The sequence below is a fragment of the Narcine bancroftii genome, chromosome 14 (assembly GCF_036971445.1).
Source record: "Narcine bancroftii isolate sNarBan1 chromosome 14, sNarBan1.hap1, whole genome shotgun sequence".
NCBI classification, from domain to species: Eukaryota; Metazoa; Chordata; class Chondrichthyes; order Torpediniformes; family Narcinidae; genus Narcine; species Narcine bancroftii.
In genome coordinates this window covers 46,565,153-46,580,095 of record NC_091482.1, presented here as the reverse complement: position 1 = coordinate 46,580,095, position 14,943 = coordinate 46,565,153, and the positions used below count along the sequence as shown (strand labels likewise).

The following is a 14,943-nucleotide window of genomic DNA, read 5'->3' as shown; positions in this document are numbered from 1 at the left end:
AAATTCAATCTGGTGTTTTTCTAAGAGAATGTATTTGGGTTTCAATTTTTTTCTTTTTTTGAAAAAAGATAAATGCTGCAGAACTTTTTTTTCCAATTAGTGTTAATAAACCTCAACATTCCCCAAAAGACCCTCTTGGAGTGATGAATTTGCACGTCTGAACTAATTGTATTAAACTTTTGTGATCCGTTATCTGTTCATTGGTTTTGAATTTTGAAGTCAATGTGTGGAATATATTGATGATGATGAGCACAAAAATTGACATTGAAACTAATTATTGTTCATTAATTTAACTTTAATCTTTTGGAAATCATGGGAAAATGTTAATTAATTTTAGGCAATTAAGGAATTCCAGAGAGAGAGAGAGGATACGACCAGAGAGGTCTGGACAGAATATGCGAAGTGGGCACAGCAGTGTAGCTGGGTACAGTGGCCGTGAAGGAGGAAGACCAGCTATTGGAGAGAGAAGCAACAATTCTCAGGTAGAGAACAATTGAGAGGACTTGTTAGATAATTTGCATGGGTCGGTTTTGTTCTAGACAATTTCCTTGAAGCTTCTAAATCACATTGTTTCCCTTCTGACCTCATAAGTAATGTTATTAAATGAGTTTTGGAGAAAATAATTTTCACTTTATTTGAGTCATGTGGCAGGGTCGCCTTTCTTGAATCTATTGGCCACAGAAAGTGCCAACTGGTGTGTTGGCAGTTTTAGATTTTTAGGCTCTTTTTGGTTCTGTTGGCAGCTTTTAAAACTTTTAATATTATCTGGCACAAAATCTGACAAGCCTGTCGTAGGGGGGGGGGGGGGGGGGTGGAGAGATCTTTGATGAACCAAAAAAAATTCCAATGAAATGTTTTGAAATGATTTTGTTCCTATTTATTCAATCTCTCTTCACAGGCATCTCATTATCACGATAACAGACATGTAGTGATAGAACGTCATGGTCGAGATTCAGGAGGACCACGCAACAGTTGGCATTCTCTACCCAGTTCTCAAGTCAGTGGGTATCAAAATGTGCGCCGAATGAGTGCCAGCCGTAGTCCAGGGATGATGCCACCATCCAGGTACTAAAGTTGCATTCTGTCAACTGTTCGGGTTGCCTGAAATTTAGAACATGTATTGTAAATTTAATATTCTGTATGGTATTGCATTTTTGACTGATTTTATATTTAAACTCTTTCTGACAACCTATTTCAATTGAGCGTGTTACTTGTTTTTCATTTTATTTGAATAGGTACATTTGTGATGCCTATTAGCTATTCATAGTAAATGTTTGTTCATAAATGAATATAAATTCAACATCCAAAAAATGCTAATCCAGGAAGATCATCTGTCAATCATTCAGTCATTGTTAAAGAAATGATAATTGTATCTATATTAGCAAAATTAAAATAAACTTGCTTTACTGTATTTAAATTTGTTTCCAGTACATTAAAAGTTCTCAACTAATAATGCGTATTGTTTCCATTTTTATGCCTTTTTGTATTTCTAAAACACAGTGGTACTTAATTACATGGACTAGAATTATTCATGGCCAGTTGAATTGTGATTCATTCTATATGGTGTACATCATCTATTATTCTTGCACTTTCTTAGATTTTGCTGGTTAAGTTGTTGCCAGCCTGTAGACTTGGTTTCATTCCAACATATTTCTTCACTCAATCTTTTGAAACTGTCACCAACCATGATTGGTGTCTTTTATTGGCTTCAGACAGAAGAGGCTGTAGAGCTCTCTTTCTAATCATGCCATATTCTTTATTTCTTTCCTTATCCTCAGCCCAGCTATGAACCATTGTGATTGACAGTCTCTCTGGTGCTTTTCTACTGTTGGATGGACCACCCTTCTCTGTGCTAGGAAAATTTATCTGATCAGATAAAAATTATGCAGAGAATCCTCTGCAATGGTTGCAGTTTTGTAATGTGACTTTTTTTGTTTTCCCTCAAGGATCTACTTGGCCAAACAACAAGATGTTGGAGGATCTCATTGGGTCAAGCAGCATTCCAGGGTAGAAACATTGCAGATCAGGACCTTTCATGAAGACAAAACATTGACCATTTCTACCCATGGATGCTGCCTGATCCACTGAGTTTCTCTGGCAACTGATTATTTGCTTGAGATTCCAGTATCAGCAGTTTTTGTGTCTTGCCCCTCATGCTATTGGAGAAACATCAGAAAATGTGAGTAAAGGATAATTTGGGTTAATACTTGTATCAGTCATTTAGAAAGATTAAGGTCAGGTAAGGCAACATGGTATAAGAGTTACATTTGAATAACTTTTTTTAAAAAAGAGCTTGTGCAAGGTTTTGGCCAAGGTCATTCAAGATGGTAGAATGACCAGAATAGTTCATTATGGGATAGGAAGACTAGGGGCAAAGGTTGATGGATGTCGAGTGACAAAAAGAGTAAAATATTCTTCATGGTTTGGTACTGATTCTAGATCAAAAATAACTGAATGATTTTTAAAACATCATCATTTATACTTGCAAAATCTACCATGTTGTTGACAGAGGAAGCATAAGGCAGTCAGGTTGACAATAAAATAGCTTTCTTTTATTTAACAATGAGGGCGAGAAATGTAGAGGTCATTGGAATACACAAATCCCAACAGATAGTGGGAAAATTAAGTGGTCATAGTTGGTGTAAGCAATACTTGTGCTCTGGTAAAGTAAATATTACCATGAACCTTTTGTCAGTATCTGAAGAGAAGACCTATAAAATCTTCAAAAAATTAAACTATTCATACATGGGTATGACAGCACTCAGGCATAGGTTGGTAAGTAGCAGATATCAATTTGCCAAAGTGCTAGGGCATCAACCATCTCCACCCGGAGAGAGCTTAATCACTTTACCTTGGAATATGGTGGCATTATCCATTCCACTTTCAATGACCTCAGATTGGTCACTGATCAGGACTGGATGAACCATAACTCCTGTGGCCATAAGAGCAGTTGATTGACTTGCCTTCCTGCATCTCAGAGACTACTACAAGGAGTTTTTAAAAAAAACTGTATGCCTGGATTATGGAGTTCCAAGAGCATTCATGCCTACAGTCCACTTAACTCTTCCTCCACTACATCAACTACTTCATTGGTGTTACTTTCTGTACAGAACTCGACAATTCACTGCCAACTTCTACCCTGCCCTTGAATGTAACTGGACTGTTCGACCCTTCCTTGATCAGTCTTCATTTCGAGAGGCAAACTATCCACTAATTTCTTATAAACGCATTTTGTGACAGCGACCTGGATTATACCTCTTCCTGACCTGATCCTTGTAAAGAACCTTTCTCCCAATTCCTCTCTGCTGCAAGTCTGCACCTACATCTCTTACATTTCTCATATTCCTGCCCTTGCCGTACCTTCTCCCCAGATAGAATAAGGACAATCCATCTGGTCCACACTTTACACTTCGCCAGTCACTGCATTCAGCTCCTTCACTTGATTGTGATCCCACTGCCAGTCACATCTCCATCCCAATCTGCTTTTTGTAGGGATAAGAACCTGAGACTCCCGGTCTGCTCTTCATTCTCCACCCACCCTACCACATCCTTGGGTGTTATTGCAGAAATTACAAAAGTTGAACCTCTTCTCTTTTGTTTCTTTCCCTCCCACCCCTTATCACCAAACCAAGGGCCTCAAAGACCTTCCAGGTGAGGTGGAGTTTTATGCACATCATCCAACTCAATTTGAATATGGAGTACCTGGTGTGGCCTCCTACATCTAAAGTTGAAGCTTTCAGTTCTAACCATTGTTATAGAGACATGTCTGTCCTCAGCCTCATCCATTGTTGGGGTGAGGCCAAATATTCCTGTTCTCCCTTTTCTCTCTCAGCTTCTTTCCCCATTTACTTGGGAGAGGCTCTGATAACTCTGTGATTAGAACACTGGCCTTGTAAACCAAGGGTGGTGAGTTCATTCCTTGCTGGGACCTCTTCTATGAAGGACACTGGACAAAGTGGCCACTGTCTGCCTTACAGTGGACAAAGAATTTCATGTATGTTGCATTCTAAATGACAATAGTGGAACCTTTCTATTGTAATTGTATCTTGATAAAGGGTTCAGACTTAAAAAATCATTGACCATTTAAAAAATCATTGACCATTTCTACCTATTAATGGTGTCTGACCTGCTGAATTCCTTAAGCAATTATTTGCCTAGTTCGGTCCACTTCTTTAACCAGCATGCAACCTCTGCAAACTTGCTCCAGTTACTTACCTCGACCTCTTAAGTGTGCCCTGTGTCATCATGTAGAACAAATACATAACTGTTGTGTGCTTTAGTCTCCTTTCAAAGTTGTATACCATCTTGACATGGAACCATTTTGCTGTTTCTTCATTCTTGCCTACAAATTCCTGAAATTCTCTACTTGGAAGCAATGGGAATACAATTACATATTCATTACAATCCCATTACAGTTCAAGGAAGCAGCTTGCTGCCACCTTGGGCTATTTGGGATAACCTAGATGCTGCCTTGTCAGAGACATTTTGTGCTGGAAATTATATAATTAATGTAGAAGACTAGTTTGGCCAAAGCTGATCACCACACTTACAAGAAACATTTATTTTCCTTTTTAGTATCTAGGCATCACTGGTGAATTGAACATTTATTGACTATGCCCTGTCTTTGTGAAGGTGGTGGTGAGCCAGTACTGTTGTAGTACTCAGAACATAGAAATTGAAAGTACACGCCCTTTGGTCCACAATGTTGTGCTGAGTTGATAGCCTGTGGACATCTGCCTAGAATTTCTTGACTGATAAACTTCCTTTTTTCCAGTTCCATGCACCTACCCAAATATCTCTTCAAAGATTTTATTGTACCTGCCTCCACCACCATTGCCAGCAGTGCATTCCATACACCCACCACTGAAATATTTACCCCCTGCATTTCTTCTGTATTTGCTCCCAAGCACCTACAAGACTATGCCCCCTCGTGCCGGCCATTTCAGCTGTGGGAAAAGGCTTCTGGCCATCCACATGATCAATGCCTCTCATAGTCTTGGACATGTCCCTCAGGTCACCTCACATCCTTTGTTGCTCCAAGGAGAAAATATTCTGGTGAAGGTATTCCAACAACAAATCAGAATTTCATTTTACTCATAAAAGAATGTTCAACTGATGATCTTCCCGTGTGCATGATTTCCTTGTCCCTCCCTTGGTGCCCAATGATATGGATTTGGATGGGTCTTCAGTTATAGCAGTGTATTTTATAAAAGGTACACAATGTTACCGTTATGTGCTAGTGCGGCAGGGATAGAATGTTAGGACTGTGTTACAGAGGGTAGAAGACTGGATGGTTTTACCAGGACTAGAATATTTCACCTGATGAAATAACAGATGAGTAGCGGGGGCCTTATTTACAGCATTTGTGCTTAAGATGAGAGTTAGCTGCTAAGATTTGCCATAAGTGGCAGAAGCTAAAACATCAGAAAAAAGTATGAATGAACTGATGCTATGGACAAAGCTAGGCGTTAATTTCATTAGCTTATCTGGCCTTTTGGGTTAAACAGGCTTGGATCTGCATATTTGATTTTGTTCCTCTCTCTTTCTTCCCCATCACCCCTTGGAATCTTGACAACTGCATATTGTCACCCATTTTCCATAGAGTTTATTTCATTGTTCCAGTTCTGGGTATCACTGGCCAAATGAGCAGTTATTATCCATCCCCATTGCCTGTAAGAAGGTAGCGATAAACTGTTGCCTTCATGCCTCTGATCAAAATTGTGCCATCACCTAAGACTGATCTTCATCACCTTGCTATCAGCGATATCCAGGCTTCAACTTGTCTGCTGAAAGTTTAATGCCTAATTTTGTTCTCTGGGCTTGATTCCAAAGCACTTCCAGTCTTTATTCATTCTATCGCTGCAAACTGGTGGTTATCCAAAATTCTCTTCCTCTTTCACCCAATTTCCATTCACTCATCTGATGACTTGTACTGAGTTATGATTAAGCTTACCTCTATTTGAAAATTCTCATCCTTGCAGATCATGCCACAGTGTTGTTATTCCTACTCCCTCATACCCTATACCCTTAAAAACATGGATTTTTCAGTTCTGGCATCTTGACAAGTTTCACTTTTTGATCACTACAGCTACCTAGATTTTAAATGCTGTAATTTCTTCCCTGAATACTCTCCGTCTCTAGTTTATTTCCTCAAGGCATTCCTTGAAAACTGATTAACTAAATTTCATATTGGAGAGACAGACATTTTCCTGCTTTAAAGGAACAGCAAATTCCATGATTTCAGTTGAGCTAAAGGATGGCATCAGGAGGTTTATAACTTAATGGATGAGACAAATTTATTTGTCATCTGATTGTACTACTATAACCCAACAAAACAGCATTCTCCAGTCAGTGATGCAGAACAGTGCAAAACACACACACACACACACACACACACACACACACACACACACACACACACACACACACACACACACACACACACACACTAGATATACATACATACCATGTGTACATATTAAAATATTCTGAATAAAATACCATAATAGTCTTGGAGAGTTTTAGTAGTCATTCAGGAGTCTCATTACTTGTGGGAAGAAACTGTTCATCAGCCTGGTGTTTCTGTCTCTGATACTTTGTATCTATATCCTGAGGGGAGTAGCTAGGAGTTCCAGCATATAGCACATGATTTTTTGTGTAATTGCTATGAGAATGAGGATGATGTGCAATGACTTTCAAATTTGACAATAGGTACTTAGTTGGGATGAGGTTTACCACATCACTGGGATGACTGTCTGATGAGCTGGCTGCTTTTTTTTCTTCTTCTGCTGTGTTGAAATATTTCCTGGTAACTACTGATTATACACACAAATACCTCAAGCTAATTTGCCAAGCCAAATCTTGACCTTGAATGAATTTGTATTGAGGAAGAACCATAACTTAGAATTTTGTTTAGCCCTACATTTAGAAATGTAAAGTGCTTATTTTACACTGTCTAAAGGAGTAGTCACTGATCTATCAGGAACCTCATTTAAAGGATAAAACATAATTTACAAGGATGTTGCTGGGACCAGAGTTACTGGATTAACCTTTCTCCATGGTACTTTATTCCCTGGAGCTTCAGAATGAGGGGGAGATCTGAGGTATTCAAAATCTTGATGGGTATGGATGGAGTAAATGCAAATCGGCTTTTTTTTACTGAGATAGATGGGATACAAATCGGAGGACATGGGTTAAGGCAGTGGTTTGCAACCTTTTTCTTTCTACTCACATAACACTTTAAGTAATCCCTATGCCATAAGTGCTCTGATTAGTATGTGAGTGGGAAGGGAAAGTTGAGAATCACTGGTCTCGACCCAAATGTTACTAAAATAGTTTGCTTGAGAAAAATTGTTATTGGCCCATTTCCTTTGGAGTTCTGAAACTGCTTATAATGAGTCAATTAGGTACGATTAAAACAGTGGGTTTCAAATTTTTTCTTTCCACCCACATCCCACCTTAAGCAATCCCTTAATAATCACAGAGCACCGATGGTGTAGGGAATATTTAAAGTGGACTATGAGTAGAAGGAAAAAGGTTGAGAATCGCTGGGTTAAGGGGAAGGGGAGAATTTCAAGGGGAACATTAGAGGGAATTTCTTTGCACGGTGGTAAACGCAGGCTCAATTTTAACATTTAAGAACAATTTGGAGAGGAGGGCTGTGGATTTGGGCACAGACTGAAGAACCCATTTCTGTGCTGTAATGTTCTATGATTCTGGAATATTTTCCTCTGATGCTGTTCTCCAGGATTCAAATTCAGAATCAACTCAGGATTTTAGTTGAGCTCTACTGCCTGAGTTTTAATTTTTGATTTCCATGGTTTGTATGGTTAGTACAATGCCAGCGATCAGGACCAGTTTGTGAGGAGCTTGTATGTTCTCCCCACATCTGTGAGGATTTTCCCTGGAGGCTCCAGTTTCCTCCCACCACTCGAAATGTACTTGTCTAAATTTAAAGTTAAACAGAGAATAGAACACAGAAAGAGACCCTTCATCTTGTGATGTCCATACCAAACAATTCCAAACCAAATCTTCTTCCATGTTATCCTCATTTCCCTTTTCTCCCTTCTCCCCTTGCCATATCCTACGTATCTGGATGCTTCTTAAAATTACTGTGTAATTTTAAAAAAAGTGCCCAGTGCGTCCCGTTTAAACACCATCCCCAACTTAACCAGACATCCTCTAGTTTTTGACCTTTTTACCATGCAGTAAAATTTCTGAATACTCTATCAATGCCTCTAATTATAATTTCATTAACTTCTATTGCGTCTCTCCGGAGCCTCTGACACTCCAGAGGAAACAGCCCAAGTTTGTGGAACCTTTCTTGTGGCTCATACCCTCTAAATCTTCTGTCGACTTTCCAAGCCTTCACATCCTCCTGTAAGTACAATTAAGATCAAACATATGCAGGTGTAGCCCACTTAAAAAGTTAGATCTGAAAGACTGTTATCTCCTGTAATTGGTTAGATTGCAAATCTTTGCTTAATTTTTTTTTTTTTTAAATTTTTTATTTTAATCTTTGCTTAATGTTCTTGAATACGAACCATGAAAGCTGCTCCTTTTTAAACCTTATTTGTTCCACAATTTGGAAGAGATGTGTGCTTCATTTCTAGAATGTGGCGCCCATTCTATTGGAACTTGAATTAAGAATACTTTAACTCGTTCTCTGGAAAATTGTTAGTCTTTTAAAAAAAAAAGTTTACACACGTCATTTGAGGACGGTCATTCCACTTAAGCGGATCATTTAGTTGCTTAATCCTATTATTCCATTCATGATTGATTTTGTGAACCAGACTCTATCAATCTTCGATTTGAAACTAGCATCCTCTTGCTCTCGTAATGTGGAAGTCTTTGTCTCCTGAAGTCCTGGCTATTGTTTCAAACCAAAATGCTCATCGCAGGCTCCACTAATTGAACACAATTTCTCTCTAATCTACTGTGTACTCTTTCATGCCTTTAAATGAACCACCTTTCTTTGTATAGAACTCTAATTTGTTTCAAAGTGAAACAGAAATTCTGGAGTAACTCAGCAGGTCTCGCACCTGATCCAGGGAGGTAATATATAATCAACATTTCGGCCCTGAGCCCTTCTTCCCTGGTTTGTACAGCTCTTTTTGTTATGTAGCCATGGGAGTCGGACATAATTCTGGTATATGTAATTCTGCCATTATTGCCACGGTCAGTATCATCATTAATGCAAATGTCAATAATTGCAGTAATTCTCTCAACATACAGACCAACATTACTGAAAACAGAAAAAATACTGTATCGATTTTCACAATCATTTATAAACTTTAGACTTGTTTCTTCCACCTTTTATGCTGAATTTTGATGAAACAAACAGATAAAGCTGTGCTTGTGCAATCCACAGTTCCACTATTATTTTTATTTGATCTTTAAATTGGACATGTTCCTCCACATTCAAAGCTTCAAACAAACACATTGCACTTAACTCAGAAACCGAAACGTGACACTTATGCTTTTCAAGGAATGTTAAGTGCTGCTATCAATACAGCTTTTTTTGTTTCTGCCACACAAGTCAGGGCTTTGTAATACATTTCTAAGCTTGTGTATTGGGACCTTTGATGTGTGACATAATTTAGATGGAAAGTCTTGCAGACTCTGGCATTAATTTCAAACACTAGTAAAATATTAGTAAAGCAAAAACATGCTGGAGAAACTCAGCAGGTTAAACAGCATACTTTATATAGCAAAGATAAAGATACATAACCAACATTTTTGGCTTCATTTTCAAATGCTGTTGTGACAAATGTCATGTTGCTAAGTTTTAAATATGTTTTTGCCAGGAGTAACTTAAGATTTTAGCCAACATTGGCTTCAAAGGTTTCTTACTCTGTTTTTTCATTGCCCTCTGTAGTCCTGTAGCAAACAGAATTGTGCAGATCACCAACAACGCAATGCAAGGAGGCAATGTTTCAGGCTCCAAAGGACTGCATGGATCAGGAGATGCTCGTTTTAAGCCATTCAAAGGGGGTGTACCACGAAGATTCTAATCGACAGCTGTTTGCAATAGACTTTTTAGACTTGCCTGTATCAATAGATATACTTGATCCTGGGTCTTAATGTCTTTATTCCACAGACATTGAGGTTTTTTTTTAAGAATATGGTTTTATGGTTGTCTTTGCTGGTTTTCTTCTGTAGTAATACAGCTGAAGATTTTTAAAATCTCTTGTTTTCAATCTTATGTTTGTACATCTTGTGTTGATGGAGAAGTTGGCAGTGGAACTCCAATTATCTGAGAATACAGCGATTGGGTGGGGAGTTCTCACTTCACGAACAGTGGAAGTTGGGTGTTTCATGGGCCCATACACCCAGAGAGCCTTTAACTGTGTCATGTCCTTTGGCTGCCCCAATCAAGGTGCCGGAACGTGTAAATCACAGCCAAAAGTGGAGTTGTTCTTGTTGGCTAGTGCCCTTTGTTTCTGGTCCCCCAAATGTCAGCTTTGTGGGTAATAAATGTTAATCCAAAAATGTAATCACTCATACCCAGCTGAATCAAGCATGGTTTGGAAGATTGAGTTATAAACTTAGAAGCACAGATAACTGAGGCTCCACTGTATGGTCAATTATTCAAAACCTCTAGAAGTGAATTGCAATTTCTGTAGTAACATAGTTAACTCTTTCTACATTAATGAATAGACGGTGGGGCCAGAGGCACTGCCTTTTTGCAAAATAGCATTCCAGGTATTTATTCAGAATGAATTTTCTACATTTGTCAGTCAGAGTTTAAAATATTAGTAACTTTTCTCAAAGATTTGTTCTTTACAAGTTAACATGTACAAATGTGGCACTGATGCTGGGAAGATGTACTCTTAGGCTTTTGGAATAAATCTTCATTGACATTATTTGTTGAAGTTAAGTCACTTTTTAAATACCCTTTCCTGCTTTAACTATTTTGGTTCACAAACACTCATTTCTTGATGTACACCCGATCAGAAACATGCTTCTCGTCCGGTTTACTTCAAAGGATATTTTGCACCTGTTATTTTTTAAAGTGCTTTCTAAAGGGACAATTTCCTGGAAATTCATTCTGGTCAGTGATGCTACAGGTGTTCCATGACCTAACAAACAGAAGCTGTCAGTGCTTGAAGAGGGAACGAACTGAAGAATATCTCCACCTAGTGTTCTTGACTCCATTCCACAGCAACCCAATTGGCCCAGTTTTGCCACCACGACTGATCAAGGTGAAGGCTGCACACCAACCAAGAAGCAACAGGGTTCTGGGAGCAGATGGGATCTTGGCTGATGCTTTAAAACTTTCTGGAATAGCATATCAAACAAAATGTTTGAGGTAGGACGCAATCCCAAATGTGCCAGTTACCAAGGACCTCCCAGCTACTTGTGGCAGAGAAAGTCAATGGTAGCAAAACCTCCATCAACTTCTCCCTCTGGCTGAAGAGTTGGTCACTGAATCTCAAAGTGGATTCCATTGATCTGAAAGCTCTGTGGTAAATCCAAGAGAAATAGGGGTAGCAACAACAACCATAATGCGTGGTCTGAGTCCAGTGGCAGAATAAATTATCTTGTCCAAGACCAACATCCCTAGAGGTACAGACCTAATTACACTCCTTTGAGCAGTGGTTCTCAACCTCGTCCACCCCCACCCCCCATGGCATAGGCAGCTATAGATACTGTGGTTAGTCAGAAATTACTTAAGGTGGTATGCAGTTGGGGGGGGGGAAGAAATACTGAGAACCACTTGTGAGAGGTCAACCCCAGATCCTCTAAACAAGCACACCATTCAATGCTAAGTCATGGCAAGAGATTGCAAGGTGACCAGATTAAATTTGAGTTTGTTCTGAAAACTGTCTTGAAAAGTTTACAGATGCTCCTCAACTTTCTATGGGGTTGCATTCCAGCAAACCTATTGGAAGCCAAAAAAAGTGTATCTTGTATAACACCAACAGTGCTGTATCAATTTCCAACACTGATCCTGCTACCCTGCTCTCTCCCCACAGCCCTTTATCATTCCCCTAACTGATCCTGCTACCCTGCTCTCTTCCACCAGTGCTGTATCAGTCCCCGCACTGATTCCACTGCCTGCCCTACAGCCCTTTATCAGTCCCCACACTGATCCCACTGCCCAACTCTCCCGCGTAAGTGCTGGATCAGTCCCTGTAAGCTTTCCAACTGAACTAAAGTGATGGGCCAAGGAATCTACAAAGAATTCACCTCAGAAGAATTATCAATGTTTATTGGGGAAAAAAAATCAACAATGCTTACAATTGCCGTACTTTATTAGAACTATAAAATGCTGCACCACAGAAAACCGGCCCTTCTAGTCTGCTTACTATCATTTCTCCAGTCCCATTGACCTGCTCCCATTCCATAAATCTCCAGAGCACTCCCATCCATGTATCTATCCAATTTATTCTTAAAACACACTATTGAGCTGCATTCAGCACATCAGATGGCAGCTCGTTCCACACTCCCACCACTGAATCGAGAACTTTCCCCTAATGCTCCCTCTATAGCTTTCATCTTAAAACTATGACCTCTCGTATTTATCTCCCCCAATCCGTGGAAAAAGCCTACTTGCATCTACTGTGTACACCTCAATTTTGTAAACCTTTATCAAATCTCCCCTCATTCTTTGTTCCAAGGAATAAAATTTAATCTGTTTAATCCAGTGGTTCTCAACCTTTTTCTTTCCACTCACATCCCACTTTAAGTAATCCCTATGCCATTGGTGCTCTGTCATTAGTAAGGGATTGCTTAAGGTGGGATATGAATGGAAGTAAAAAGTTTGAAACCCACTATTTTAATCGTCCCTCATTGACTCGTTATGTGCACGGATTCCTAACTCCAAAGGAAATGAGCCAATGACAATTTTTCTCAATCAAAATATTTCAGTAACAATTGGGTCTAGAGCAATAATTCTCAACCTTCCCTTCCCACCCACATCCCACCTTCAGCAATCCCTTACTAATCACAGAGCACCGATGGCATAGGGAATACTTAAAGTGGGATGTGAGTGGGAAGAAGGTTGAGAACCACTGCTGTAACTCCTGAAGACCTGGCAACATTCTAGTAAATCTGCACTGTTTCAGTCTTATTGACATAAAATTCCAAATTTGGCTTCACTAATATTTTAAATAACTTTTACATAACATCCCAACTCTGATACTTTGATTTATAAAGGATAAGATGCCAAAAGCTTTCTTTATAATCCTGTACACCTTCAGGTCTCTCTGTTCCTCCGCACTCCTCAGTGTCCTACCATTTACTGTGTACTACTTTGGTTTGCCCTTCCAAAATGCATCAGAATTCATTGCCGTGAGCAAGTCATGAAATTCGTTGTTTTTGGCAGCGTCATAGTACAAACATTCCGATTATAACCATCTTACGGCATCACTATAAAAAAAATAAAAATAATAATGCACAAAAAGGCAGTGTCTGGTTCATTGATCATTCAGGAATCCGATGGTAGCGGGGAAGAAGCTGTCCTTGTGCTCATCTTTAGGCTCCTGTACCTTCTCGATGATAGCAGAGTGAAGAGGGCGTGCCCTGGGTGGTGGGAGTCTTTGAGGTTAGCGGCTGCTTTTTTTTTTAAAGACGCTACCTCATGTAGACATCCTCAATGGAGTGAAGTTTGCTGCCTGCGTTGTCGTAGGCAGAGTAAACAACCCTTTGAGAATTGGCGCTCTAACACCAGGCAGCGATGCAACCAAGCAGAATGCTCTCCATGGTTCACTGGTAGAGGTTAGAGTTTTTGGTGACATAATCTCAGACACCTTACAAAGTATAGCCTCTGGTGAGCCTTCTTTGTGATTGCATCAACGTGGAGGCTCCAGGACAGATCCTCTGAGATATTAACAGCCAGGAATTTGAAGTTCTTAATCCTCTCCACCACTGAGCCCTCGACAAGGACTGGGTCATGTTCCCCTGCCTTCCTCAAGTCCACAATCATCTCCTTGGTTTTGCTGATCTCTCTCCCTCCTGGACGCTTTCTCCTTGCTGTTGGTGATTCTGCCGACAACTATGGTGGCAAACTTGTAGATGACATTGGAATTACGCCTGCACACACAGTCATGGGTATATAACAAGTAGAGCAGTGGGCTAAGTGTGCATCAACACAATTACCTACATTAAACTCCATCTGCCATTTTTTGGCCCGTTCTCCCAGATGGTCCAGTTCCCTCTGCAAGCTTTGAAAACCTTGCTTGCTGCCCACAACTCCTATCTTTGTATCTTCAACAAACATACTGATCCAAATCACCACATTACATAAAAGAAAATAAGAATCATACTATTGTAACGTCGTAACTTTGAAAAATCGTAAGCCTGATGATAAATTGGGGAGCACCTGTATAATCACCAAATTACAGTAATCCCTGGCCCTTGAATTTTGAAATTGGAGAGGGATCATTGAGCCTGGCATTGATTTGTCAGGAGTATTCAGAAACCTCGCGTAAATGCAGGATGTACTGCACCTCCTCCCCCAAACTATTCCCTCATAACGCACACTGGTTTGCGCGGCCATCTCAGAACGCCAGTGGAAACGCGTCATCCTCTAATGAGGAACTGTTTTAGGAGATTATGTTATTACAGCAATAAACTGGACCCTGCTTCTGACATTCCAATTCAAGATCTCATTGAAAATGATCAATGGCTCTAGAATGCACACCCAGTATTCTAGCTCAAAACCACCCAATTATTTTAATTCCCAAACCTTCACTTGTTCTTGATGCAGGTGGTAAATTTGGCATATAGAACCATTGTCACTATTACTTGGAGACGAATCAGATGAGGTTACCTTAATGATTGGAGTTTGGTATTTGGATTCTAATTGATGGATAATTAATGTCTCTGGGGAGGGCATATCGTGATGAGGACATTGTGATTCTGCCATAAGGTTATAGATAACTGGGCAAAAACTGGCAAATAAAGTTTATCATGGAGAGCTGCAATGAGAACAATGTC

General features: G+C 39.7%; 2 protein-coding genes across 8 annotated transcripts in view; one reads left to right on the top strand and one right to left on the bottom strand.

The window, feature by feature from the left end:
* Positions 1-10,865, top strand: part of sltm (SAFB-like, transcription modulator) — a 57,366-nt gene extending 46,501 nt beyond the window's left edge. For 6 of the 7 annotated variants that reach the window (XM_069910283.1, XM_069910287.1, XM_069910286.1 and 3 more), the window contains 3 exons: positions 338-482; positions 899-1,065; positions 9,878-10,865. In XM_069910283.1, the coding sequence (XP_069766384.1) occupies positions 338-482; positions 899-1,065; positions 9,878-10,013 (448 nt within the window). In that variant the 3' untranslated portion in view covers positions 10,014-10,865. Of the gene's footprint in view, positions 1-337; positions 483-898; positions 1,066-9,877 lie in introns of those variants that run through there. The other variant, XM_069910289.1, reaches the window with a different exon arrangement.
* The window catches only part of mindy2 (MINDY lysine 48 deubiquitinase 2), a 91,969-nt gene continuing 77,880 nt past the window's right edge, over positions 855-14,943 (bottom strand). Inside the window, exon 8 of the mRNA XM_069910295.1 lies at positions 855-1,101. Coding sequence (XP_069766396.1) covers positions 1,069-1,101 — 33 coding nt within the window. The 3' untranslated portion in view covers positions 855-1,068. The remainder of the gene's footprint in view (positions 1,102-14,943) is intronic.